Genomic DNA, 27,932 nt, shown 5'->3' with positions numbered 1-27,932 from the left:
TTTTTCATTTTTCTTCCCTTTGTTTTTTGTAATTTTTTATTTTTCTTTTTGTGTTTATCTCACTGCAGACCAGCAAGAGTCTACAAACTACACTTTGAATAGCACTGTTTAAAGAGAGAGCATTGGCTTGTGGTTCGTTTCAAAAGTCCATCACTGACTGTAGACAAGTTAGTCAACATGCTTGGTGCTAAGTTACCTATTTTGAAAAATGAAGAAGTTGAGTCAGGAAGTTTTGGAAGTCCCTTTTCACGTTCCAATTATTATGCTTGTAATAGAATTTGAGTAGTTGGGTCAGCATTTTTAGATCCCTATAGAATGACCACATAGACCCATTCAACTTCAACAACTGCTTCTTGAGTGCCTACTGTATGTCATGTGTTGTTTTAGGTGCCATCTCTCAGTAAACAAAGTACCCAGAAATCACTGAAATTTTAGTGGTGGGAGGGAGAGAGACATGTCAACAAACCAATGAGTAAATTATGTGGTACATTAGAAAGTATAAATGCTTTCTGGAAAAAATAAACCAGAGGTAGAAGTGTGTGTATGTGTGTGGGGTTGTGGTGGTGTTCAGCATGGGGAAGGGGGGATTTTATATCAGGTGGTCAGGGGAAGCCTGACCTGAGTCAATCTAAGGGCGATGTGAGAGCAAACCAAGTGGATAGGAAAGGAAGTGCCTTCAAGGCACAGGGGACAGCAAGGCCGTGAGGCAGGAATGTGCCAGAAGGCCAGTGTGGCTGGAGCCAAATGACCAGTGGGAGAAGAGTAAATGAGGCCAGGCAGTTGAGGAGTTCGGATGTGAAGAGGCAGGTTGAGTATTGACTTATGGGCCAATATAAGGAGTTTGTCTTTGACTGTGAATGACATGGAAAACCACTGGAGAGTTTTGATCAGAGGAGTGTTATGACCTTATGTTTTAATGGGATTATTCTGGCTGCTGTGTTGAGAATAGATGAAAGGGAGCCAGGAGCCATATTCTATCAAGAGTTGATGGTGACTTAGACCATGGTGGTAGCAGTAGAAGGGATGTGACACTGTCAGTTATATTTTGAAGTTAGGGCAGTAATGTATCTGATGTGAGATAGAAGAGAAAAGAATCAAGGATGACTTCAGTGTTTTTTATCTGGCATCTGTGAGGAGTGGAACTGTCATTCACCCAGATGGGGCGGAGTGGGAGGGGAGTGTGGCGGGGAGGGTCAGGAATTTGGTTTTGAGTGCATCCGATGCCTGCCAGTTCTCCAAGTGGAGATGTCAGATGGGCAGTTGACAGTTTGAGTTTGGAGCTCAAAGCAAAGATCTGGGTTGGGTATGGGTGTGTGTGTGTTTGTGTGTGTGTGTGTGTGTGTGTATCTGTGTGTGTTTGGGAGGGGTCGCCATTATAAGGGGTGAAATCATCAAGGGCCACATTTAGATGAAAAAGAGAAGTCTAAGGACAGAAGGAAAGAGAAGAGGACCACCAGGGGAGGTAGAGCCCTAGAAGCCTCGTGAAAAATAGTCTTTCAATCTGTGGAGACATTTTTAGTTATCACAACAGCTGAGTGGAATGGAGAGGAGGGTGTGGTACTAGAGTCTTCTGAGTAGAGGCCAAGGATGCTGCTAAACATTGTGCAAAGCACAGGACAACTTCCCATAACAACGAATCCACATGACCAAAATGTTTGTAGTGCCGAGGTTGAAGAGGGAGAGTGAATGCATAGGGAACTACGGGATGTTGGCTGGGCAGCATTAAGACCCTGCCTAAGGGGGCACCTGGGTGGCTTAGTCCGTTAAGTGTCCAACTTCAGCTCAGGTCATGATCTCACAACTTGTGAGTTTCAGCTCCGCGTCAGGCTATGTGCTGACAGCTCAGAACCTGGAGCCTGTTTCAGATTCCGTGTCCTCTCTCTCTGCCCCTTCCCAGCTCTCTCTGTCTCTGTCTCTGTCTGTCCCTGTCTCTGTTTCTCTCCAAAATAAATAAACATTAAAAAAAAAAAAACTCTCCTAAGGTTAGTGATCAGTATTTTAAAGGGAGACCAGTTAGCCTGGTTCTGTTTTTTCTCCAGCTACCGGTTGGCTGCACATGTGTGATCTTAGAGTAGGTAGGGAACTGGATTTAACCACGATTGTGGTTTTGTCAGATGTGTAACTTGAAGTAAGAGAGAGCCAAGGTTGCTGTCTGTTTATGATGATTGACCATGGATTTTAAACTGCATAAATGAGGGATGGGAGGGCGTCAAGAGTTGGGGAACGTGAAAAGGAGGTGTTAAGTAAACACTCAGGTGTTTCTGACCATCAGCCAAATTGGAAAATTGAATAAAGAAAGATCCTCTTAAAAAAAACAAAAAACTGGGTGCCTGGGTGGCTCAGTCAGTTAAGCATCTGACTTTGGCTCAGGTCATGATCTCACGGTTTGTGAGTTTGAGCCCCGCATCTGGCTCTGTGCTGACAGCTCAGAACCAGGAGCCTGCTTCCGATTCTGGGTCTCCCTCTTTCAGGCCCACCCCAACTTGCACTCTGTCTCTCAAAAATGGATAAACATTAAGAAAAAAATGAAGAAAAAAACAAAACCAAACACCTGATTTGGCTTTGCAGAGGCCTGGATTGTTTCGGGGTTCAAAGCTAGGTATAGCAAGTCGTTGAGAACGCTGCCTGTATGTTATTATCACATTCTGGGAAATCGTTAACCTATTTATTTTTCTTTTCCAAGTTGTTAAGATTGCCTTGCGGCTTCCCAGCCGGTCTTTTCTCATGCGTCTTGTGCTTCTTTTCCCCACAGGGCACCTTTCACAGCCAGCAGGCACTGGAATATGGCACCCAAATAGTTGGGGGAACCAGTCCAGGGAAAGGAGGCAAGACACATCTGGGCTTACCCGTCTTTAACACTGTGAAGGAGGTAATTAATGGTAGAGTTTGCTAGTAAAGAAAAACAGGAGAAGAGCAAGAACACTTTGGTTAGAGATCTTAATTGTGTGTTTCAGGAGAGTCACTTGCTGTTTTAAAATACAGTAACGTGGAAACCAGTAGGTTCACTTTAGTCACAGACTTGGAGTGTCTTCCCCACAACCAGTGTCATTTTCTTTATAGGCATTCGTTTGAGCTGCTAAGGGAACAGGTGCTGTAGGGCTGGCTTCTGTTTGCCTTATTATCCTCTCCTCACTCTTTCTTCTTCCAGGATGTCAGCAGTGCACATGTCAGCCTCCGCCCCAACACTTACTGAGACAGGGCTCCTTGCCAGGCACCATGCTCCGTGCTTTATGTACATTGCTTCATTCAAGCCTCAGCACCATCCTGGGAGGGGATGCACCTGCTGGTGCAGGTGCTGTCACCGTCCCCCTTCTGAAGACAAGGATACGTGCAGAGAGGTTAAGGGTCCTGCCCATAATTCATAGCTGAGAAGTGGCAGACTTAGCACGGCTCAGGTTAAGCAGTACGGTATTCCCATGTGAAAACACTGCGCTGTAAAGTCAGACTGACAAATCACCGAGCCCTAGTCTCTCCCCCAAATTCCTGCTTTCTTAATAATTTTTAAAGTATGTTGAGCTAAACTTTAATTCTGTGTTGCAAAATTAATATTTAATTATTGTCAAAATTAAGATGATATAAAAGTTATATGTAAGGTTAAATTTTATAGTGTTTTCTATGTCTCAGATTTTGCCTTTTTAGGAGAGCTCATTTCAGGTCCGTGTATATTCTTTCATTTTTCTTTCTACACTTGCATGAATATATAGAAAAGTAATAGTATTATCAAAGACACTATGGTATAAATTCTTACCTATTTAATATAAAAAATCTAGGAAATAAACTTAGTACTCGGCACTGATGTACTGATGATAAAAGATGTATCCTTCCCCATATTCTTCAAAATAGTTTTAAGGCATGTTTTCAGGTATCACATTTTTTAAAAGTACAAATTTATACTTAATCTCTTTAGAATAATGACTTCAAATTGAATTTGTATTCGTAATCATAAAATGTAGGGAAAAAACAGACAATTCAAATTTGAAATTTTTTATTTTACTTTAAACTTGAAAATAGGTTGTACAATATGTGTATATGTGTGCTTAAGTGTACTTTAAAGTATAAGAAACAAAGTTAATGTCATGTTCTATAGAAGAATTTTAAAGTCTTTTTGCTTTAAATTCTCTTATGGCTGACTTCATGACCTCTAAATAGAGAGAAGAGCTGTTTTCATAATTCCTCTAAGTAGATTTGACTTTTTTATGAGCCTTTTTATGCTTTCTTTTAAAGGAAGTTTTTGTTGCTAAGCAACTCATTTATTATTCATCGTGATACAAATAGATATGACATTTGTAATATTTTGTAAGTTCTTTGACAGATACTGTATTTTTCACCTGTTTGGCACTTACAAAAAGCTTTCTGAATGAGTAGGGTGGATACCTTTCATCCAGTATCGCTTATTAGCACAGACTCTGTTGTCACAGCCCAGCTTCTGGAGGTATTTGGGGCCTTTAGAGAGGTAGAAAACTATAGGGTATACTTTCCCAAAAATATGTACATGCCTGTGATCTGTCTTCTTTTTGTTCCAACCTAGTTTTTATTTTTTTGTACCCTCTTCTCTGTTATCACCTTGAACTGAATTTTTAAAAAAATTATGTTTAACTCCTGGCATCATTTGTTCATCATCTGTCAGCATCCTTTGACTTTGTTCTTCTGCCAGTGTCAAGGCACTTTTTATAAGGGCTGCTGTAGAGAAAGCGCCTCAGTGTCTGGGGATGTGGGGAGTCCTTCAGGGATGATTCTGAAAGACACTGCCTTTTACTTCTGGCCCTTCTCGCTATACCTCTGTGTTCTCTAGCTTAGTATTCCTATCCGTTGTAAATCCCATGACACAGCCTTCCCAAAGGTTTTGCTTTATATCTCGATTAAGTTACATTTTAACATTTTTAGGGAGGCAGCTGCTGTAACTGAAAAGAACAGACACTTTGGAATCGGAGTTACTTAGATCTGTATCTTGGCTCTGTCACTCACTTCCTAGTTATGTGACCTTGTGTAAGTTATTTACTGTCTCGTGGCCACAGCATCTTAATTTGTAGATGGGAATACTAAGCATGCAGGGTTGTGGTGAGGCCTTAACAAGACCTGTCTTGAGCCCCCTTGCAGGGCCTCTCACAGAAGAGGTGCTGCTGCTCTTGGAGAATCAAAGGTCACTGACAATCTCTGTCTTCAAGGAGCTTCCATTACAGTGGGAGAGATATGGCCATACCTAGAGTTGGGTAGAAGGAGACAGGTGTATTGGTATATGTGGAGAGCAGAGAGAACCATGGTCAAACTGATGGTCTTTAAGTAGTCTGCATTGTGAGGGGTGATGTAGAGGAGACCCGAATGTTTATTTGACCCACATTCTCATTTTATGGCCATTTATGCATATTTGTATTTTAGTTTATTTTAATTAACGTACATTTAGAGTAAAAATTGTGAGTGTAAAGAAAAAACACCACATCATTTTCAACGTCTTTCAGTAACATTTATTAAGTATGATATGTTTCCAACAGGTGTTTGAGAGCTGAGTTCTGAAGCTCCGCAGCTTTCTGGTCCTTTTGCTGCTGGGGACGTATAGGGTCTTTGGTACTGAATGGGTGATACAGTGTCTTGTAGAGTAACAAAAATAAACATGGCCACAGGAAGGAGGGGGCACAGACACAAATAAGGCGTGCCTTCAAGTTTACTGACATGCCATCACCTGAGAGAATGGGTCATCCCAGAACCTTTCAATTCAGAGTAGCATTCTAACAGGGCAGAGGGAGGCCCTGCTTAGTGCTGCTCTTTTCTGATAGCACAGTGATCTTGTTAGTGGGAAGAACGAAGACATCCAGTGTCTCCTGGTGGTATCCTTTCCCTATCTCAAGACATTAAAATCATGGTATTGAATTAATTTTACAATGTTTACAACTTACCCCATAATAAAGTGCTTCATGGTTCATGTTTCAGGCCAAAGAACAGACGGGAGCAACAGCTTCTGTCATTTATGTCCCTCCTCCTTTTGCTGCTGCTGCCATCAGTGAAGCTGTTGAAGCAGAAATGCCCTTGGTCGTGTGCATTACTGAAGGTATCCCACAGCAGGACATGGTGCGGGTCAAGCACAGACTGCTGCGCCAGGGAAAGACCAGGCTGATTGGGCCTAACTGTCCTGGAGTCATCAATGTAAGTGTAATGAAAATAAGCCTGGATTTAAGCTTTCACAAGGCCGACTGGCTTTGAGTCAGTCCAAGTGAGTTTGTGTGTATGACTCATTCGTTATAGGTTTTCACTTTTCTGAAACTGTGAATTCCTTTCCTTTAGCCTGGAGAATGCAAAATTGGCATCATGCCTGGCCATATTCACAAGAAAGGAAGAGTTGGTGAGTATGTTTCTTATAGATTTAAGAAAAAAAATTCTTTGCCCTAAGCTCAGAATTCACAAAGAGAATTTGTGCCTGTGTAAATCAAATTCATTTTAATGAATTTAACTGTCGTGGAATTTACCAGGGAATTTTTTAGTGAATCAGTTCTCCATCCTGAGTTGAATGAATTTAAGAGTCAATAATAATTCTGCAGAATCAATGAAGATAGTTTTTGGAGATTTTAGAGATTGTTTTCCTGCACAGCCCATTATGGATTCTTTCATGTGCTTATATTTATCACGAGTTCATTTCATTTTACTGCTAAGTAGTAGTAGTTTGTTGGTTGTCCTGTTGATGCGCATTTGGGCTGTTTCTAGGTTGAATCATGACAACTAAGGATAACGTGATATTTCTGTGTAGGTCTTTCTGTGGACACATTTTCATTTCTCCTGGGTAAAATACTTAAGAATGGAATCGCTAAGTCACAGGTTTGAAGTATGTTCCTCTTTTTAAGAAATTGTCAAACAGTTCTGCAAAGTGGCAGATTTTACATTTCCACCATCAATGTATGACAGATGGTTCCAGTTGCTCCCCATCGTCACCAACACTTAATATTATCAGTCATTAATTTAAGCCATTCTGCCAGGAGTGAAATGGTGTCTTGTGGTTTTAATTTGAGTTTCCCTGATAGCTAATGATGTAGTTATCTTCTCATGTGCTTATTAGCTATTTATATATCTTCTTATGTGAAGTATCTATTCAAGTTTTTGGCACATTTCCTATTGGGTTGTTTTTTTATTGATTATGGCGGTGGGTTCTGTAAATACTCTGGATTATAAGTCCTTTGTTGGTTATATGTGCTTTGAATATTTTTGTGTTAGTCTCTCTGTATCCTGTCCTCAAATTACTTTGCCTTCTAGGATATCACAAACTTTCTCAAGATGCTCTGTGAACATTCTACTGCTACTTGTTTAGTTCCTCAAGGACATAACCAAATTAACATTTCATTTTTTTTTTAACATTTATTTATTTTTGAGAGACAGAGAGACAGATCATGAGCAGGGGAGGGGCAGAGAGAGAGGGACACACAGAATCAGAAGCAGGCTCCAGGCTCTGAGCTGTCAGCATAGAGCCCGAAGAGGGGCTTGAACCCACGACCTGTGAGAACTGTGAGATCAAGACCTGAGCCAAAGTCAGACGTCCCCCAAATTAACATTTCAAAGTTAGCCCATTATACTTGCTTTTAGACTCTTCACACCTGGGGCACCTGGATGACTCAGTCTGTTAAGCTTCCAACTTTGGCTCAGGTCATGATCTCATAGTTCCAACCCCACATCGGGCTGTCTGCTGTCCGTACAGAGCTGGCTTTGGATCCTCTGTACCTGTCTGTCTCTCTGCCCCTCCCCTGCTCACACATTTTCTCACTCAAAAGTAAACAAACATTAAAAAACAGACTCTTCACACCTAATTCTCACTAAGCTTTCTTAGTGCACCATAATAGATGGTTGCAGTATCTTCTCTATCTATAAACCATGACTATTAATACTGAGTAAGAATAATCAGTATAGTAGGTGAATGTCAGTTAAGTAGTGTACAGGACTGGGTTAAAGGTCATGAGTTTTCTGTTACAAAATCCCTTGGAGCTGTTAGTCCTGCTGCCAGCAAAGTAGTTACCAAATTCTTGTATTAGGGAGGTTCTAGGGCTAGTGGGGGCCTGACGCTCTTGTAAATAGTTGAGCTCTCTGTGGGACGCCTGGGTGGTTCAGTCAGTTAACCATCCGACTTTGGCTCAGGACATGAACTCCTGGTTCGTGAGTTTAAGCCTCATGTCGGGCTCTGTGCTGACAGCTTGGAGCCTGGAGCCTGATTTGCATTCTGTGTCTCCCTCTCTCTCTACCCCTCCCCTGCTCATGTCTCTCTCTCTCCAAAACAAACATTAAAAAAATTGTTTTAAATGTAGCTGAGCACTCCATATACTCTTGAGTCTGCTGTGAACAGCTACTGCTGTAGACTTGAAGTGAGCACATAAGAAGGCCTGTCCTGTGCCAAATTGCCTTTCTCATCCCTACCCTACTTTCTAAGATACCAGTAAACCTAAAAAACAACCACATGTCACATAGTTGACCCCTCCATCCTTTAAAATTTTTTTATTTTATTCTGTTATTTTTTTGTAATGTTTATTTTATTTTTGACGCAGAGACAGAGCATGAATGGGGGAGGGGCAGAGAGAGGAACACACAGAATCTGAAGCAGGCTCCAGGCTCTGAGCTGTCAGCACAGAGCCCAACAGGGCTCAAACTCATGAACCATGAGACCACAACCCAAGGTCAAGTTCAATGCCCAACTGACTGAGCCACCCAGTTGCCCCCCAAAATTTTTAATTAAACTTTATACATTTATGTAATTGTAAATTCATGTGTAGTACCATAGGTTCCTGAGGATCTGTCCACTTTTTCCCCTGGTCTCTTTTTGTTCTGTCATTCAAATTGGGTAATTGTTTTTCATTTCACAGATTATTTCTTCTCTCCCCTCCTTCATGCCATTGAACTCATCTGCTGAGCTTTTGGCTTTGGTTGTTTTATTTTTCACTTCTAAAAATTACATTTGGGTTCTTTTTATATGTTCTGTTTTTTGTTTTTGCTAAGACTTCATTTTTTTTTTTTTGATAAGGCTTTCTATTTTCTCATTTGTTTCAAGCATGTTCATAATTGTTTGTGTAAAGCATTTTTAGCATGTCTTCTTTAAAATTCTTGTTAGATAATTCTTCATCTTGATGTTAACATCTGTTGATTGTCTCTTTTCATTCAGTTTGAGATCTCCCTGGTTCTTGGTATTCTGAATGATTTTTGATTGAAACGCAGATAATTTGTATAGTATGTTCTGAGACTCTGGGTCTTATTTGAACCTTCTGTTCTAGCTGATGTTATTTACACTGCTTTGGCAGGGATTGTCGGAGGAGGTGCCCTATTACTAGCAGGTGGATGTAGAAGTCCGAGTTCCCTACTTGCTTCCATTGATCCTGGAGTGGGTGGGCTCTTCCTTACTGGGGATGACAGTTCTGCTCCCCTACTTGGTCCCTACTGACATTCAGTGGGGGTGGCCTTGTTATTGCTAGGCGATGGTGAGAGCCCTGACTCTCGATGATGCCTTTTCTGATACCATCCCACCAAGGAGATGGAGCAGTGCCTCAGTACTGCTGGACGAGGACAGACTGCAGGCTCCCCACATGGTCCCCGCCGACGTGGTGGGGGTGGGGCTCATTATCCGCTGGCACACATGAAATTCCTGACTGCCTACTTGACCTTCTCTTTCACCAACCTGGCTGGTATGTTGGGGTGCCTCATTGCAGCCTCCTAAATGTGGAAGTCTAGCATCCTTTTTTTCGCCCTTTGCTCATATGAGTGAGGGTGGAGGTACGGTTTTTTTCTGTAGTGTTTGGTTGGTATGGAGTAGTTGTTGCCTCAAAGTTTTCTGTTTTGCTAGGCTGTCCTTGGTTCTTTTGCTAGGGAAAGTAGGCTTTGGGGGAAGATTTTTTTCCTATAACCTTATGTGTTTCTGGAATGCTGTCTGCTTCGGCTCCATTTTTAGGATACATGAGGCAAAGGAAATCCCAGGAAGCTCACCAATGTATCATTTCTTGAGTCTCGCAAAGTTCCTAGTCACCTTGCCTTTTTCATCCCTTAGAGATTTCTTGTATTTGTTTTCCATGTAATGCCTAGGGATTTTACTCAACAGGAAGAATAGAGGAAAGTACTTCCACTCAGAAGCAGAAGTATCCTTGTGATACTTCTTGTGTGACTTTCATTACCTTCTGCATATGCATTTTGCATTTATGTAATTTACATATCATTTCTATAATCAGTTGAAAGCCCCTTAGAAGAATGATAACATCCTGGTGTTACTATGAGTATATAGTGATGATAATGCAGAACTTTGCTTAAGAATGTAAATATGCTGGGGCACCTGGGTGGCTCAGGTCATGATCTCACAGTTCGTGGGTTTGAGCCCTGTGTCAAGCTCTCTGCTGTCAGCTCAGAGCCTGGAGCCTGCTTCCCTCTCTCTGCGCCTCCCTTACTCATGCTCTGTTTCTCTCTGTCTCAATAATAAATAAACATTTAAAAAATTAAAAAAAAGAATGTAAATATGCTGTACTACAGTTGAGGTAGCTTATGGAGTTGTTTTTATGTCAGTCTGACAAGAGTTCTGCTTGCCCTGATAGATCATATTGTTAGAAGAGTCTCTGAGTTCTTAAGAAGTGGTCCAAGGCAGAAGTTTAAAGAAAGCAGATCATGGACATACTGGAAGTATTCCCCACCCCACAGTCCGTTCTCTGATTTTAGCCCATACAAAGTTTTGAGTTTTATTTAAAAAAATTTTATATAATATATGCTGACAACTAAAGTTATTCAGTTATTCTCAACCTGTTATAGGTAGGGATTCACCTACTATATATAGATTGTGGCAGGAAAGAAATTACTTGCCCTGTAGCTCGGCCATTCGTGGTGAACTGTAGTAGAGGACATCGAGGTCCTCCCGCCCCCATCCCCACTCCTACACACCTTGTCCACCTGTGAACCGAGGTGCTTTCACCAGACGCCCCGTGTGTGAAGGGAATTAGGTAAGATGGGCTTGAACTCAGAGGGATCTTGGCCTTATTCCCCAGTTATCTTTGTATTGATTTTAGAGGTGCCTGGGTGGCTCAGTCAGTTAAGTGTCCAGCTTCAGCTCAGGTCACAATCTCACCATGAGTTCGAGCCCCATGTCAGGCTCTGTGCTGACAGTTCAGAGCCTGGAGCCTGCTTTGGATTCTGTGTCTCCCTCTCTCTCTGCCTCTCCCTTGCTCACACTCTGTCTCTCTCAAAAAGAAATAAATGTTAAAAAAATTTTATATTGGGGCCCCTGGGTGGTTCAGTCAGGTAAGCATCTGACTTCAGCTCAGGTCATGATCTTGCAGTTTGAGAGTTCGAGCCCTGTGTCGGGCTCTGCTGACAGCTCGGAACCTGGAGCCCATTTTAGATTCTGTGTCTCCCTCTCTCTCTGCCCCTCCCCTGCTCATGCTCTATCTCTCTCTTTCAAAAATAAATAAACATTTAAAAAAGTTTTAAAAATTATATTGATTTTAAAGTCTTTATATTACTTGAAAATTAGTAAAAAGGTAATTGTGGAAAGATATATAGCATTCCTAAATATGACTAATGCTGGTTTATAGGCTGAATGTTTTGGTGATTTAATAGTGTGGGTATCTATGAGTCTAACCTGTTCCTATTGATACGACCTCTTTTGTACAGATTCTTAGAGCAGATAATGTAGGGCTTTCCTGCACTGCTGTATAGACATGAAATAACTAACATAACAGTGTATTCTCTCTCCTTTGTCTGAGTTCTAAAACTTAACCTGCTTTAATTTAAACCTTTTCTTCTCATTTCATCATTTGAAGGTATTGTTAGTTTGGATGGCAAATTGCAGAATGGATTTTTTTATATACTTGTATTTGTAATATTGTAATCTGTCACATGAACCTAATCTAATGTTTTTAAATTCTCTTCTTCTAAGGTATTGTATCCAGATCTGGGACCCTGACTTACGAAGCAGTTCACCAAACAACACAAGTTGGACTGGGACAGTCTTTGTGCGTTGGTGAGAGATTTTTGATAAAATCATTTTATTGTAACGCAGTGTCTTCATTGACAGAGTGGAGTAATAATTATTGTTTTGATTTTTTGTAAGAGGTTTTGATAACTTTCGATAAAAAGATGTTATAATCTTTAATTTGCTCAAGTGTGACACGCCCGCATGCGTTTTCAAGATTCATGGTCCAAGGTGTGACTGTCCTGTTGAGGAACAAGCACTGTGGGGCGTGTAGCTCCCGAAGAGGCCTGGTGCCTGAAAACACCACTCACTTGGCTTGCCCTGAACAAATGTTCCTCATATTAGGACTTTTGTGACTGCAGTGATCATTTGGTACCACTGTAAGCTATTATTCATGCTTCACAGATAGGGAATTCTTTGCTCTTTGTTGTCTTATTCTTAAGGCAACCTTTTTAGACACCTCTGAGCTGAGAAGCTGCACTATTAGAGCTTTCTCGGTGAGAAGATCTATGTTGAGGATGACTGAGCTCCCAGAACCTCTTCTTGTCACATGGTACCGCCTACCACTTTTAAAGGTAACAAGGCTTTACATTTTAAAATAATTTCTTCAAATTTTTAGAATACCTTTTAAAAGCCTTTCAAGGGGTGCCCGGGTGGCTCAGGTGGTTAAGCGTTCGACTCTTGATTTCAGCTCAGGTTCGGATCATGAGACCAAGCCCTGCGTAGGGCTCTGTGCTGACGGTGCAGGAGCCTGCTTGGGATTCTCTCCCTCCTTCTCTGCCCCTCCTCCTCGTCCTCCCCAAATAAATCAAACTTAAAAAAATACCTTCTTATAATAAATTATAAAATATAGTCCTGGAGTATTTTTATTAGGATTGAGAGCCATAAAATCAATATTGGAAACCGTAGTTGAGCTTCTCTATGTATGAAGCACCATCTTAGCCACAAAGTGACTTGGTATGATGGAGAATCAGAAAAGGTTTGAAACAGAGTTCCAAAAGTCATATTCTCCAGCATCTGTTTTTAGTTTGTAAAATGCTAATAATAATAATAATAATAATAATAATGCCCATTTCACAGAGAGGTTAGAAGAATTAGAAAATGGCAGGTCTAACAGGTGCTGAGGCACAGTACTTGACACACAGTTGGCACTCAATAAATGCTACTTCTTCAGAGGTGCATTGAAAAGTAGGAAATCAGTCCTGCCTTCAGTAAGTTTATAATGTAAAAATTTTGTAAAGCGGCAGCCAGTGTGTTGGGAACATTTACTTTACTCCTCTCCAAGTCGTTGTCCTTAAATGCTTGTACTGTAGTCATCACTCACCCTGGACCTAAGGGAAGAGGAGTCAGTGCCCACTCAGTTCTATCCCTCACTGGGACTTGTGTCTTCAAACTCGTGTGCAGTTTCTCTGCAGTGTGCCTCATCTAACAGTTACTTTGTGCAAAGGCATTTATAAAAGGTTTAATCAGAGAAGAGACCTTCTTGTGTCTTGTGTAGTTTGCAACACAAACATACATTTTCTTAAAATGCTTATTTTAGAAGAGTTATTTGGGAATCATTTTTTGGGAGGACAGAAGCTTGATGATGGAGCTAAAACAAAAAGGAGGTAGTCCTAGTGAGTATCAGAAGTCAGCCACCATTTAGCATTCATGTGATATTAGAAACAAATGTAGCACGTTGTGATTTTTTTTAAATGTTAAATGCAAGAGTGATGATACATTTTAAAACACATTGGCAGAGGGGTAAGCAAAATAAGAAATGAGTTGAAACAACATTTCTTGGCCTAATTTTTGTGGTTCATCCTTAAATTTTCAGCTGGTGTTGATATTCTTCAACTTTTTCAGGCATTGGAGGTGATCCTTTTAATGGCACCGATTTTATTGACTGCCTTGAAATCTTTCTGAGTGATCCAGCCACAGAAGGCATCATACTGATCGGTGAAATTGGCGGTAATGCAGAAGAAAATGCTGCAGAATTTTTGAAACAACATAATTCAGTAAGCTTGGGTTTGGGTTTGGAAAAATTTAGCTCTCTGCACATAGTAGGAACCTTCTGAGCCAGGCGCTGCTGTGCTGCTCTTGAGTCGCACTTTTCTGACTTTGCTTTTGCAGAGACTGCTAATGGCCTCCATGCATCCTTCATCATCTCTGTCCTCTTGGTTTTTCTCCTGGTTCTTCGCGTCTTAATTTTCTGCTGGATTTACTCTCTGTGTCTGTTGCTTACGTGTGACTGACTAGGGTATATATGCACCATACATCATGCAGTTTCCAAGGCAGCAGCCTCAAAAGCATCTTCCACTTCTCTCTCATCACTTGTTTCCACTCAGTTACTACCAGGATCCGTCCTTAGTAGTATGTTGAGATTCAGAGCATCGTCTGTTATGGCTCCTCTGCTCTGGCTCGAGCTGCCATCGTATCTCACGTGCACCCAGTCCGTAGTTTCTTCCTGATAATCTCTACCCCTGTTCCTCAGCCAGCACCCTCTCCCCTTCTCTCCCAGGCCATCCTGCTCACAGCCACCCAAATTATCTGCCCTTCTGAAACACAGACACTGGTGCCTCAGCCCCCTGGTGATATTAAATCAGTACAGCTTCCCATTCCACATAGGATCGTGTGGACTTAGCATGGTGTCCAGTCCCGACAACCCCCTGACCCGCTTCTCCAAGTCCATGTCCCATCTGACATGCCAGCTCTCTTCATTCCCACTTGCCTTTGCTCATTCCCTCTGCAAGGCGGGCTTGATGTCCTCTGTGTCAGGGACAACGGGGACTGGTACGTTGGTGCCCAGCCCAGTCCCCTGGCACATGAGGCACCAATAAGTGGTGGATAAGGAACGAATGAAGTAGGTTGTTAGGAGTTTGGGGTAAAATGTTACTAGAGTGTCCTGAATTCAGCTAACTTGGAAAGCTTGAAATTTAAGGAAAAAGTGACTTCTCTTTAGGTAAGAGTTAGGTTAATATGACATTATACTATGTCCAAGTGAACTTTAAAATTTATTTAGCCCAACTCTGAATCCTTTGAATAGCTTAGAATTTAGTGTGAAAAGCTAAGCATGTACATTATATTTCATTTCATGTATGCTTTCCTATTCCTGGCTAGTCCTTATGGGACTACTTTTTATTAGGGACCTACTGTGTTCAAGACTTGGGGTTGAACAGATGACCTAAAACACTGAGCACAGTACCTGGCACAGAGTGAGCACTCAGTAATGTTACCTGCTGTCACCATTACTGTTTTCATTATTATCATTACAATGACAGTACTCCTCGGTAAAAGTAGTGTTGTTTAATCTTGACCCTTTGAGTAAGATGTTTTTTTCCTTTTATCAGTTAGGAAACTGACACAAGGAGGTTAATCACTTGCCAGTGGTAGGTGTCTAACAAATGAACTAAGGGTGGAATTCACCCCCCAGGTCTGCCTGACATGACCATATTACCATGGAGGGATCAGGAGTCGGACCGCAGGGACTGAGGGCAAGGGTCAGCAGCCCCGGGCTTCTGCTCAGACTATACTGACATCATCCTTTAACATTTCTCATCATTTTTGTATCCTATTTTCAGACTACACTTCCTCATAGTCTTTTTAATTGCATTTTTCTCTTTAAAAATTTCAAGTGACTTTTCTTTGTTCATAGGATCGAGTATAAACTTGTCTGATAGTCTAGATTCATCAAAATCTTATTTCTTTCTAGTGCAGTATTCTCGCTCTGAGTATGGGGACAGAGGGGTCAAGTAGACATTAGTGCCACTCAGACACCTGGGTGGCTCAGTCTGTTAACCATCTGACTTTAGCTCAGGCCATGGTCTCATGGTCTGTTAGTTCAAGCCCTGCATCGGGCTCTGTGCTGACAGCTCAGAGCCTGGAGCCTGCTTCAGATTCTGTGTCTCCTCCTCTTTCTGCCCCTCCCCTGCTCACGCTCTGTCTCCCTTTGTCTCTGCAAAATGAGTAAACCTTAAAATTTTTTTTTAATTAGGGCCACTCAAATATGAGATGCTCATGTAACTGCTGAGCCCACAAGTGAATGAATAACTGACCTGTAGACTCGTTTATTTTTAATTCTGTTCTAGAGTTGGTGATGGGCATACAGAGCCAAGTGAGAAAATCATTCGTGCGTTCAGGGAGTTCATAGTTTGGAAGGGAACACATGGGAAGTCAGCCACAGCCACTGCACTTAGTGTAATAGTGGAGACTGACAAAGGCACAGTAGGGTCCCTGAACAGAAGAGGGTCAACCATGAGGGCATTTGTGGAGACTGGGGGAGGAGGAGTTGGAAAGGCTCATGGGAGAAGAGGAGGCTTGAGCCAAGTCTCAGAAGTTAAGTAGAAATTTGCCAGGTGTCCGGGGCGCCTAGGTGGCTCAGTTGGTGGGCGTCCAACTTCAGCTCGGGTCATGATCCCACGGTTGGTGGGTTCGAGCCCCATGTCGGGCTCTGTGCTGCAGCTCAGAGCCTGGAGCCTGCTTCGGATTCTGTGTCTCCCTCTTTCTCTGACCCTCCCCCCACCTCAAAAAAAGAAAGAAAGAAAGAAATTTGCCAGGTGTCCAAGGAAGGTGGAGGCATTCTCTGCGCAGGAACAGAAGCTGGGCAGCTTGGAATTACCGGGAGGTAAAGAGCAGGGGGAGCGGTGGGAGGTGAGGCCGGAGTAAGCAGTGTCAGACCACGCGGGACCTGGCGCTCTGGCCCCGCAGCATGAGAAGCAGCTGTTCCAGTAATTGTCACCGCCACATACTCACAGTTAACAAACAAAACAGAACTGATTTCATTTAGGAATGTCCTTGATGAAGCAGTGGAAGTTATTAATTTTGTTAAATCCTGACCCATGAGTCAGTAGTTTGTGATGAAGTGGGAGGTAAAGCACCTTCCTAATAGCGTTGTGAACTGTACTCACTTTTTCTTCATGGAACACCAGTTTTACATTCAAGAATGCCTGGTGGGCACACTGGTTATGCAGACTTGGGTATTTGGCAGACTTTTTCTCAAAAATGAACAAAGTGATGGGGCGCCTGGGTGGCTCAGTCGGTTAAGCATCTGACTTCGGCTCAGGTCGTGATCTCACGGTTCATGGGTTTGAGCCCCGTGTCAGGCTCTGTGCTGACAGCTAGCTCAGAGCCTGGAGCCTGCTTCCGGTTCTGTGTCTCCCTCTCTCTCTGTCTCTCCCCTGTCACGCTGTCTCTCTCTCTCAAAAAATAGAGAAAATATTAAAAAATTTTATTAAAAAAATGAACAAGTGAACCTGCCATACCAAGGAAAACAACTTGTAATTTTGTTGACAGTGATAAGTTTGAGCTTTCAAGTGAATATTCATAATTTGGAAAAGTTGTTTCTGCTACTGTGAACGTGATGACTTCTACTAAAGACTTTTCTAATGAGATTGATAATGATAAGTACAGTGGTTTGTTGATAGTAAAGGATGAAGTCGATCAGCATCTGGAAAGCGTACATAACTCAGTGAACCTGTACTTTTCATCTGACCGATGAATGTTACAAAGTCATTATAGGTAAAAGATCGGTTTAAAGTACAAGACAGATCAATAGGATTTTAAAGTAACAAAGGACAGAAAGTTCATTGCTATAGTTTCAGATTCCAACATTGCAACTAACCTTTAAGAAATTATCACTTAAAGAGGTTTGTGTAGTATCAAAGAAGAATATCCACAATTATCTGACAGGCTATTAAAATTCTTCCCCTTTTCCAACTATGTATGTATGTGAGCCAGAATTTCTTTTACTTCTGACAAAATAACATATTGTAATAAACTGAATGTGAAAGCAGATATCAGAATCCATTTGCCTTTTACTAAATCTGACGTTCAGGAATTGCAAAAATGTAAAATAATGCCACCCTTCTTAGGAGAATGTTTTTAAAGATAGTTTTTAAGTTTTTATTTTTAAATGATATTTATATACTTCCATAGTTTTAATTTCAAATACAGGAAATATCAGATGTAATTTACATAAACAGCAGTTCTTTGGGATTTTCCATTTTTGTGAATGTGAGGGGTTCTAAGACAAAATGATTTGTGACCTCCTGGCCTAGGGGAAGGTGGTAGTGCCCGACTGAAGGCACTTAGACTCCACTGCATCCAAGTTCCACTTTTTACAGGCCCGTCTGGATACGTTATTGCCTCTGGACTCCTATTATGAACAGGATATTTTTATTCACTGTAAAATTTAACTGTATGTTAAAAAATTTTTTTTTGGTGTCTCTTAACTAATTGATAGTTTTTTCTTTAACTGTATTATAAGTCTACAGAATTCTTATGTGGATTTTTATTTTTAACCTCAGAATCTATTACGGTGCTCTTCATGTACATAAAGGTTGTGTAGTAGAATAGATTTTTATTAAATAAAACTAGTCCTGATCTTCCTTAGACTTTGTAGAATTTCAGAGAAGAACAGGCCCTTAGCTATCATTCTGGCTTAGCTATTTCATTCCGTAGATGAGGAATCAGAGGCTTAGAGAGCTGATGCGCCTTGTCCACAGTCAACCAGCTTTAGTTAACAGGAAATTGAGTCTGGTGACTTCTAGCCCTACATCTTTTCCAATCTACCTTCCCACCTCACCTCCTTTTATCTAGCAAACTTACTATGGGTAAACTAATAATTAAGACAGAAAATCAGGTTGAAATGAAATAACCTGATTGAGTGTCTTAATTCATTATTTTCACAAACTACATAACTTCTATATTTTCGAGTGTGCTTCTGTTTTTCAAAGGAAAGAATCATATATTATTTGTAAAATGGCTTGTGGACAACAAAGTTGAAGTGTAATATCTAAACAGACAAAAAACGTACTCAGAACTGCCTCCCTGAGATTGTATGAAAAGTCGCGTCATCTCAGAGGAGAATGCAGGGGTTGTGATTACAGCTTCATGTTTGTGTTGCTTTTCGTAGTGAGGATGAGTGGCCAGCCCAACCCGAGCCATTTGCCGTTTACTTTCAGACTCGGGAATTTGAGTCCGGTTTTGGTCAACGTCTTCATTACAGTGTTCAAACTATCACTTTCCAGGGTCCCAAGGCCAAGCCTGTGGTGTCCTTCATTGCTGGTTTGACCGCCCCTCCTGGCAGGAGAATGGGTCATGCGGGGGCCATTATTGCCGGAGGAAAAGGTGGAGCCAAAGAGAAGATCTCTGCCCTCCAGAGTGCGGGCGTTGTGGTCAGCATGTCTCCTGCGCAGCTGGGCACCACCATCTACAAGGTGAGCTCTGACGGCGGCCTGAGCGCTCTGAAGTTACAGGCCTACTAGGGTGCGGCCACACTGGGTGCCCGGAAACTGTGGCGCTTTCAGTCACTAACCGCTCCGTTAAGGTCCCAGTGTCCTAATTAAGCATGGCCAGGAAAAACATTCAGATTTTTAAAAACTTAAGTTCTTTAAACATCGGAGTTTGTTCTTTTGTGAGGGGCAAAATATGACATGCAACAAAGTATGTCAGAGTCCATAAGTCCATGAATTCCATTTGGAGGCAGTACAGGGCATTGCCTTGCATTTCCTTTTTTTCATTGAGGGCCTTCGGGATATAGCTACCCTGATCTCATAAGTTTCCGTTTCTAGGGAGAGGGGTGGAAGGCTGAGTGACAAGAAATGAAAACTGGATGAAGAGAGAGTTGGGAGCAGGGAAGGGGGATCAGTAGAAGAGGGTCGGTTTCCAGTCTGGAGCCTCCGGCCCTGGCTGTGTTGGGATGCCGTTGTTTGCAGGTTGGAGGAGCGACCTCTGAACCATATGCTTTGCTTTTCCATTTTAAATAGAGCCTCGTGGTTTAAAATGTTCTAAATGATATGGTACCTTCCATAATCTCTTTGCAACGAGTTTTGGCCTCTTTAAGTGATCATTTAAGGCTCTCTTTCTCTTTATTTTTGCGATGGTTATAGTCTGGACAAAAGTAAAGCCGAAGCCAAACATTTTAAACATGTTGAGAAGAGGCATAAATTGTATTCCCAGGAGGGAACCATCATTTGGCTCAGCGTTTACTGCCCGTGTCTTAGGGGTAATGAAATGGACTCCCTGTTTTATTGAGTCTTTGTGTGATCCTGGTTCTGGGTGGTTAGTGAGTGTGTGAAGATGAAGATGAAGATGAAGTTTGTTTAAAAGAGGGGGAAAAGCAAATCCTCACGTTCACTTTGGAGGCTTGCATTACCATTGTGCTCCAGTAGGTGACAGCAGGCAACTACACTTTGGTTGTGTTCTAATTATTACAGTCTAGAGGAATGTGATTTTCAGTATTGTTTCCTTTTCAGATATTTCTGAGGTGCACTTGACATTCTGTTCAAACCTTAACTGAATATGCATTTAGTCTCTTTCTCAGAGAGACTGAGCAAATCTGTTTCCATTGCCTTATTAAAAAGGCCAACATGGTTCATGTATGGCATTAAAGGTTTGCATAAATAGTTGAGTTTGTCAATTCTTAATAATAATACTGCAGTAGAAAAATAAGTACAGTTCAAAGCTGCTCAGCCTCTGTGTTTGGGAGACATAAAATTGAGGCTCTGCATCTAGTTCAGTGAAATTCAAGCTGACACTGCCTAATTTGAAAGCTGTTACATTGTGTTCAAGCACCCTCATCCTGCTACATTTCGCTTCTGTAATTTTTGGTTGTTCAAAGGATCCTAAAGATAAGAGGTTTCAGAATCACTTTGACCATGACTGTGATTTGAATCTTAAATCTTTTTATCCCCTCTCTCGTCTGTGTCTCTCTGTTTCTGAAGGAGTTTGAAAAGAGGAAGATGCTATGAAAGAAAACACAAGAAGTTCCCTAAACCTATGGAGTGAATCATTATGGAAATGTGAACCAGTGGCTGTTCGCTTCTGTTGTCCCCTGATTGTCAACCTGTGCGCCTGTCACTGGTCTGTCAGTACCTCGGGAAGCCAGAGCAAGGACATTCTGAAAATGTCCTAGATTGAGATGTTTTATTGCATCATGTGTCAGACAGCCAATAAATGCACCATTTTATTTGAGTGTGGTTTTGGAGCTTCTTATTGTTCCGATGAGGGGCTGGGGAGAGTGAGAGAAGGGGAGGTGTTTGGCGGGGTGTTGTGTGGGTTTTAATGGGGTCTGTGGAGAACACCGTAACAAACTTTTGAGAGAATGAGGCTAGAAACATTTTGGTGTGGCATTTGTCTAATTATTTTAGACCCAGCATGACTTGAGTTCTCTTCTGAATCCTAGTTTGCTTATGTGTATAGATAGCAGTACTATCTTGCAGGACAGTTTTGAGGACTAGGGCATGTAGCAAGGCAACTTAACTGTTGTCCGCACCATCATCATCATCATCACCACCATCATCATCGTCGTCATCATCAGGATTCCAGGCGGAAGCCATCTTTGTTTCATTGAGCAGTGGAAGGTCTTCACTAATGCTGTGTTTTCCCCAGGGTTCTGCAGAGGGCTCTCCCTTCCCCACCCAGAGCCTGCTCCCCTTTGCTTGCAATTTAAGACCTCTGCTGCAAGGAGCCAGGACAGTGGGTAGCCATCCTATACTTCTGTTCAAGGGGAGCTTGTTAACAAGGAGCAATTCCGGTGGATGTTTTCAAGTTGTGTAACTGCCCTGAAGGGAAACGAGAGCCTCAAAAATAATATTAGGGAGAAGCCCCTGAAGAAAGACTGTGGGGAGGCCGGCCTGGGGAGGGGTTATGAGTTGGTACCAGCCCTGCAGCAGGCCCAGCAACCGGGCAAAGGCAGGGAGAGGGGACGCACTCACCTGGAGGAGGGGAAGGAACTGGGTCTTTGGGGGCAGTGAGCCTGGATGGGCTGGAGGAGATTTTGGGGGGTCGGGGAGGCAGGTGCTTCTGGAGCTCCCCACAAACTGCTGAGGTCACAAAGAGTAGGATTTTTTTTATCTCAATACTCGAGGCTCATACTTTCAAGAGTGAAGAGGTGAACACAAAATGAGCAGCAGGCAAAAGTTTATTACAGCTTAAGATTAGAAAGTAAGGACAGTATGAAAATTCTCTGCACAGAGGAGGCGTTCGAAATTGAGTGGCCACCACTCTAGGCAAGGGTCCTTGTTTTATAAGGTTCTGGTTGGCACCCATTTCCCTTCCCCCGTTCCTTCTCAGGTTCTACCCTCATTGGCTGGACAACTGTACATGCTGGGTTGTCCATTCCTGATTGGCTCAATTCCACTGTGTGAGGAGTCAGACTGTGGTCATGCTGTCCCTCATATAACATGAGTTTTGTGGTTTACTTATTCAGTTTGGTATCTTGTCAAATTCCTAGGGGGAACCTCAGGGGGAGTAGGTGGTGTCTGTTATATTGTTAAGAGGAACCTTATGCCTGAAGGGGTTTGCTGTGGTCAAATCCTCCCAGTGTTGTTCCAAAATATGTGTCCCCACCCCCCCCCCAGGGACCTCAGGTCCTAACCCTTCCCCCTCTGCTGGTTTTATCCTATTTTTCTCTATCATAGATGCAGGAGAGCGGTCGGCGGTTCATTTCATTAATGCCACTGAGCAATGATGGTTTCTTGGGCCAGAATGGTGGCAGGAGAGGCAAAGGAGTGTGTATGTTCAGGTTGGAGAGATCTGTAAGGAGTGAGCCGGACTGTAGCTGGTAAACCACTGGACCTGGGGGTAAGGCTGAGAGGTGAGATCGCCCGTCAGTTTCCAGCTTGAGCAGGAGATGGCTGAGGCCCTCTCTTGATAGAAAAGGAGGAAACTCAAGATGGAGTTTGAACTTGAGGTTTCTTCCAGGTGACGATGCCAAGTAAGCCGCGGCAAATGCAAGTCGGGGCACCCTGGTATGTCTTTGTGCACGAGTCACAGAAGCTACAGGCATGATTAGAGCATCCAGGGAGAGAGAAGAAAAGGCCTGGGCTGTCCCGTCTCTGAGCGTGGTTGTGCCATCTGGAGGTCAGTCCAAGATGGAGCTCAGACCTACCAGCTACACCAAGAATGGGGCAGCGTGCCTTCTAGAGGCCATGGCCATGACCTGAAGGTCCTTTTTGATGCTAAACCCTTCTGTTCAGAGTTCAGAGTGGCATCTCTATGATCATCCTATGAGAACAGTCCTTCATTCCCCACAGCTTTGTGAGAATTTACCTTTGGAAACTGTGGATGGCAAATGCCACTTATGACATAGAAAGGGGCACCGAGGAGGGCCATATTATCTCGAGCTGTACTTTTAAGAGCAACAGAAGCATTTTCTGTGGAGCTGTAAGGATTTACCAGGCTTTGCTTCATTTTTCAAAATGGCATTCATCTTAAGTGTTACATATTTAAATTGCAAGGCCTAGGCTGGGAAGTAGGGAGGTGAGGGAGCAGGGCCTTATGGAGAACTTGGAAAATGGTGGGAAATCAGTAGTGATATAACAGAAAGCAGCTGGGACTTCTTTTTTTGTTTTGTTTTGTTTTTTTCCAAGAGAAAGCAGAGACGTAAATGGACGATAAGGTTAACTGGAAACCATGACTGTTGATGACCCCAGATCCCTCACTGAATCCAATGAATGCTATGGAGTCTGCCTAGAAATATGTACCCTCACACCCCCTGGGCACCATGTTAGATCCCTAGATTTACACACTTCCTGAGGCATTTGTATTTCAATAGTAAGCTCTAGGAAAGGGAACTTTGCATGGAAATGACCGAGTTCATTGTGCCCCTTCCTCCTTGAAGCCATTCTATCCTATTCAGCAGCTCATACCGGCTGGCTAGAAAGAAGAGCACTGACAAGCCCCTGGGCAGCCCTTCTGCTGGTTCCTGGCCTGGCTGATTCATTTGGTCCTGTCTTCTTTGGGTTCTGACCTTCTGGCCCTGCATTTCCTGCCTTGGTTCCTGGGTTTGTTCCTGGACTGAGCATTAGAACTTGTTCTCTCATGTATTTGGACTTTGGTTCCCCTCAATGGATTTTGGCTTGGATATCTCTCTGACTTTTAGCCCTCTGCACCCTGGCTTGTCCCTGGTAGGTGGCTGGCAGATGGCACACTCCAAAGTGAAGCACCCAGGATCCAAAGAGTGAGAGGCCATTACCACCTTTATGCCTGAACAAGCAAGAGAGGAAGCTGTTTTCCCAAGGTAAGACCAGGAGCTGTGTGAGACGTCCTGGCAGGTGCTGTGGCCCTGAGGGGAGAGTCACACTGCCCAAGTCAAGACCTGACATGGTAGAGGTGAGGGGAACTGATCACACTGATCTCCGGTCAGTACGAGGACTGGGTGGACCCACCTGGAAGGCAGAGGTGGGCAAGCCCAGATGATGCCATGCATAGTACAGCCTCTGGAGGTGCACAGAGCAGGGCTCAACAGGGCAGAGAAGGGAGGAAAGAGGATCCAGAGGGGCACATGGAAAAATCACCATTTCACCCATCCTGACTTCACACTTGGACACACACCTGGCCAGGGCAGCACCAAGCCCTTTGGGGAAGAAACTGGGGTGGAACCAGATACCAGGTACTGTGGCAGACCCGCATGGGCACATTTGGGGCACCACCTGACATCCCCAGGGAAATCTTTAGTGGAATTTTACAGTTTACTCTATACTAAATAGTATTCCCCAACGGGGGCGGGGCGGGGGAGGGGATGGATAGTTAATTGTGTGCTCTCTGAGCTGTTGAAAGATAAAAGGACATTAGGTGTCGTTGGTGTCCCATGAGACAAGGGAGGCTGGCTTTAGGATGTCGGAGGAAGTGAGGCTGTGGTTGCAGAAGAGCATCTTGGGGCCCAGGAGGTAAAGGGCCTGGAGCCCAGGAGGGGAGAGGTCAGGAAGCCGGGCCAATGCAGTGTTTTCAGAGAGCCCAGGACTCATGCTCTGTAGTCTCCCAGACTCTGGAGCACCTGAGCAGTTGTGAATTTCTTGGTACCAGGCTGCTCTCTGGCCAGGCTTTCAAATCTGCTGTCTGAAGTCACCTGGCAAGGGGCATTTGACCCAGAGAACAGCAGGGAGGCCAGGACTTGTGCCTGAGGCTCAGAGACAAGTGGCACTGGCCAGGGAAGAATTCTCTGTACGTGGGTTGCAGGCAGTTTGTCTTTGTCCCTTGTCTCCTGGATGACACCGAGCTGCCATAACAGAAAAGATCTGAAAACCACTGACCTAGCCTCATTTTGTAGGTGGGAGAGCTCATTCATGGAGGTTAGGCCTAACATCACAACCAAGTGGGTGGCAAGACTGAAACTTGAAATTTGAAACTGGTGATCCTCCTGACTCCCGGCCTGGCCTGTGCCTCACCAGAGGGCATGAGGAGGCCATCAGAGCCGGCCAGCACAAAGCAGGTAGACGGATGGGAGGTGCTTAGAATAGACAGCATTTTCAGGAAACTTGAACATACAGGAAGTTATTCAAGTAGTGTGAATATGACTGGGGCCCACCTTCCTTGAGTTTTATATATTCTTTTTTTCCCCCTCCAAAGTCCATTTTTACTTATTGTGAGAGAGAGAGAGAGAGAGAGAGCGAGCGAGCGAGCAAGCGAGCATGGGAGGGGCAGAGAGAGGGAGACAGAGGCTCGAACTCACCAACCGAGAGATCATGACAGGCCAAAGTCAGGAGTCAGGAGCTTAACCAACTGAGCCACCCAAGTGCCCCTTGAGTTTTATACTTTCTACAAGTGGGTTAGGCTCACCGTAGCAGGGGTCAGAGCTGGACAGTGGCCTATGGCCATCAGATGGAGTAAAGCTGGAGGACTAGGCAGGAGTGAGACCCTTGTTTTTGGCTTCAGCGTCACAGAGCTAGACTCTTCTCACTAACGAGCCAACCGCGGACGATTGGGAGGTGTGACTCAAAGTGGAGTTGGCAGCTTTAGGATAAGCCGTGAAAAAGAACAGCAATTCCTCATCAAGAATTCCATCAAAGTTCTGTGGGATGGGGTGTCTGGTGTCAGCTCTTTCAGTTCTGGAATCAAGATTAGAAATGGCTCAAGATCAAAAGCTTGGTAAGGTATGCTGTAATCCAAGGGAACGTTGAGCTGGGAAGTGAAGGTCAGCGCTGATGGCTTTTATTCAAATAAAGTTCTATCTTTTAATACCTTTTTTGCTCATTAGTATTCTGATACGGGAAGGAAGCATTCTCAGGGGCTGAATTAATGATGTCTCGATATGCAAGAGCTTTAATTTTGACACTGAGGGTAGGGAGGCCTCCACCCTGTGATCTGGTTGGTCTTTGGTGATTCCTAGCAGCTGGAGAAGGAATAAGCAGTGATCCAGTGAGGAGTGTGAGAGATGCAGGGGACAGGTTTCTCGTGACGGGGTGGGAATGAGGAGATAATGAACCACACAGAGAATCACAGGGGAGAAAGAGTCACCTACAGACACCATCCAAGACTGAACAGGGCAGAGCCAGCTCATGGTAGGGTTGGTCAGCTCAGAACTTTCCTGCGGTCCTTCCCTGAGCCCAGAAGGGTCAGAAATATCAGCTGGCAAGTGTGGCAAATGGTGAGGAGGAAATGGGAGGAAAGAAGCCACCTGCGCCCTGTCGCTGGCACCTGACTTCCTGCTCACTGGGCTGAGGTGGGGAGTCGGGGTGAGGATGGTGGCCGGGAAGGTGGAGAGAAGCCCGACCTCTGGATGGATATTGCTGGTTATTACTTGAAATTGGAAATACGGAATTCTGAAGCAATTTGTGATTTAAATTAGTATTAAGATTTTGAATCTTTTAAGTGGAAACAAAAAGTCATCAGGGGTGGGGCACCTGGGTGGCGCCCTCAGTTGAGCAACCAACATCCGGCTCAGGTCATAAACTCATGGTTCATGAGTTCAAGCCCCTCATCAGGTTCTCCGCTGTCAGCTCAGAGCCAGCTTTGGACCCTCTATCTCCCTTCCCCCTCTACTCTCTCTGTCTTTCAAAAAAAAAAAATTGTAAAAAAGTCATAGGAGTAAGAAAAATAAATAGCCCTCTGTTGGTTCTTAGGACTGCCACAACAGGTTACCACAAACCAGGCGATAAAACACGAGGAATTTATTGTCTCACGGTTCTGGATGCCAGAGTCCAAAATCAAGATGTCAGCAGGTCTGCACTTCCTCTAGAGGCTCTGGGGGGCACTCGCCAGCTTCTGGCAGCCGTTGGTATTCTTCGGGGTTCCTTGGCTTGTAGCTGCCTCACTCCAGTCTCTGCCTCCATCTGTATGTTACCTTCTCTTCTCTGTCTCCTCTCCCGGCGTCTCTCCTATAAAGACACTTCTCATTGGATTTAGGGCTCCCCTGGTAATCCAAGATGATCTCTTCATCTCAAAAGCCTTCTCTTAATTGCATAAAGCAAAGATCTTTTTTCTAAATAAAGTAGTATTCACAGATTCCTGGAATTAGGATGCAGGTATCTTCTGGGGGCAGTGGGCACCATGCAGTCCACAAGACCTCCCAAAGCCGTGTGTGTGTGTGCATCCGTGAGTCCTGCTCCCTCCTCCGCATGGTGGGACTTGGGAACACACAGAATGTGGTGCCAGATGCTGAGGTCTGAATTCATACTTTATGAAAGCTCCAGGGAGACCCTCCAGGGACGGGATCAGGCATATCTTTTTCCGTGTAGCAGGAGGGAGACAAAATTCAGGGCTTATTGGGGTCCTTGTGGGAGAACGCCAGAGTTGGTTTGTTTCTTTTTCTTCTTAGAAAACTCTCAATGTGGGGCGCCTGGGTGGCTCAGTCAGTTAAGCATCTGACTTTGGCTCAGGTCATGAGCTCACGGTTCATGAGTTCAAGCCCCATGCACTGCTCTGTGCTGACAGCCTGGAGCCTGCTTTGGATTCTGTGTCTCCCTCTCTCTCTCTGACTCTCCCCTGCTCACACTGTCTCTCTCTCTCTCTCTCTCTCTCAAATAAATAAACATTTAAAACATTAAAAAAAAAGAAAACTCTTAACAGAATGTAGACAAGATCGTCAGCTGCAAGTGAGGGGTGGAGGAGATTTGTTGGGGCCGTGATGATCAAGGAGAGCGTGTGAACCTCAGGAGGACGGTCTAGGCCACCAGTTCAGGTCTCCATCACATCACACTTCAACTAAGTTCTCATAATCGTTCCCCGACTCAAATCTCTATTCTCTCTTTATCTTCACACCTGCTTCTCTGTTCTTTCTTCACAACCTTCAATGAACCCTTATTGTTAAGACAGTGGAGTTGGAAGT

At 43.6% G+C, this 27,932-nt stretch overlaps 1 protein-coding gene across 1 annotated transcript in view; it reads left to right on the top strand.

Moving 5' to 3' along the window:
* The window catches only part of SUCLG1 (succinate-CoA ligase alpha subunit), a 31,820-nt gene extending 10,963 nt beyond the window's left edge, over positions 1-20,857 (top strand). Inside the window, exons 3-9 of the mRNA XM_029937697.1 lie at positions 2,753-2,869; positions 5,926-6,138; positions 6,277-6,334; positions 11,870-11,953; positions 13,751-13,902; positions 18,913-19,101; positions 20,608-20,857. Of these exons, the coding sequence (XP_029793557.1) occupies positions 2,753-2,869; positions 5,926-6,138; positions 6,277-6,334; positions 11,870-11,953; positions 13,751-13,902; positions 18,913-19,101; positions 20,608-20,634 (840 nt within the window). The 3' untranslated portion in view covers positions 20,635-20,857. The remainder of the gene's footprint in view (positions 1-2,752; positions 2,870-5,925; positions 6,139-6,276; positions 6,335-11,869; positions 11,954-13,750; positions 13,903-18,912; positions 19,102-20,607) is intronic.
* Positions 20,858-27,932: the final 7,075 nt, after the last annotated feature.

The sequence above is a fragment of the Suricata suricatta genome, chromosome 4 (genome assembly GCF_006229205.1).
Source record: "Suricata suricatta isolate VVHF042 chromosome 4, meerkat_22Aug2017_6uvM2_HiC, whole genome shotgun sequence".
NCBI lineage: Eukaryota > Metazoa > Chordata > Mammalia > Carnivora > Herpestidae > Suricata > Suricata suricatta.
This window is presented reverse-complemented; position numbering and strand designations above follow the sequence as displayed.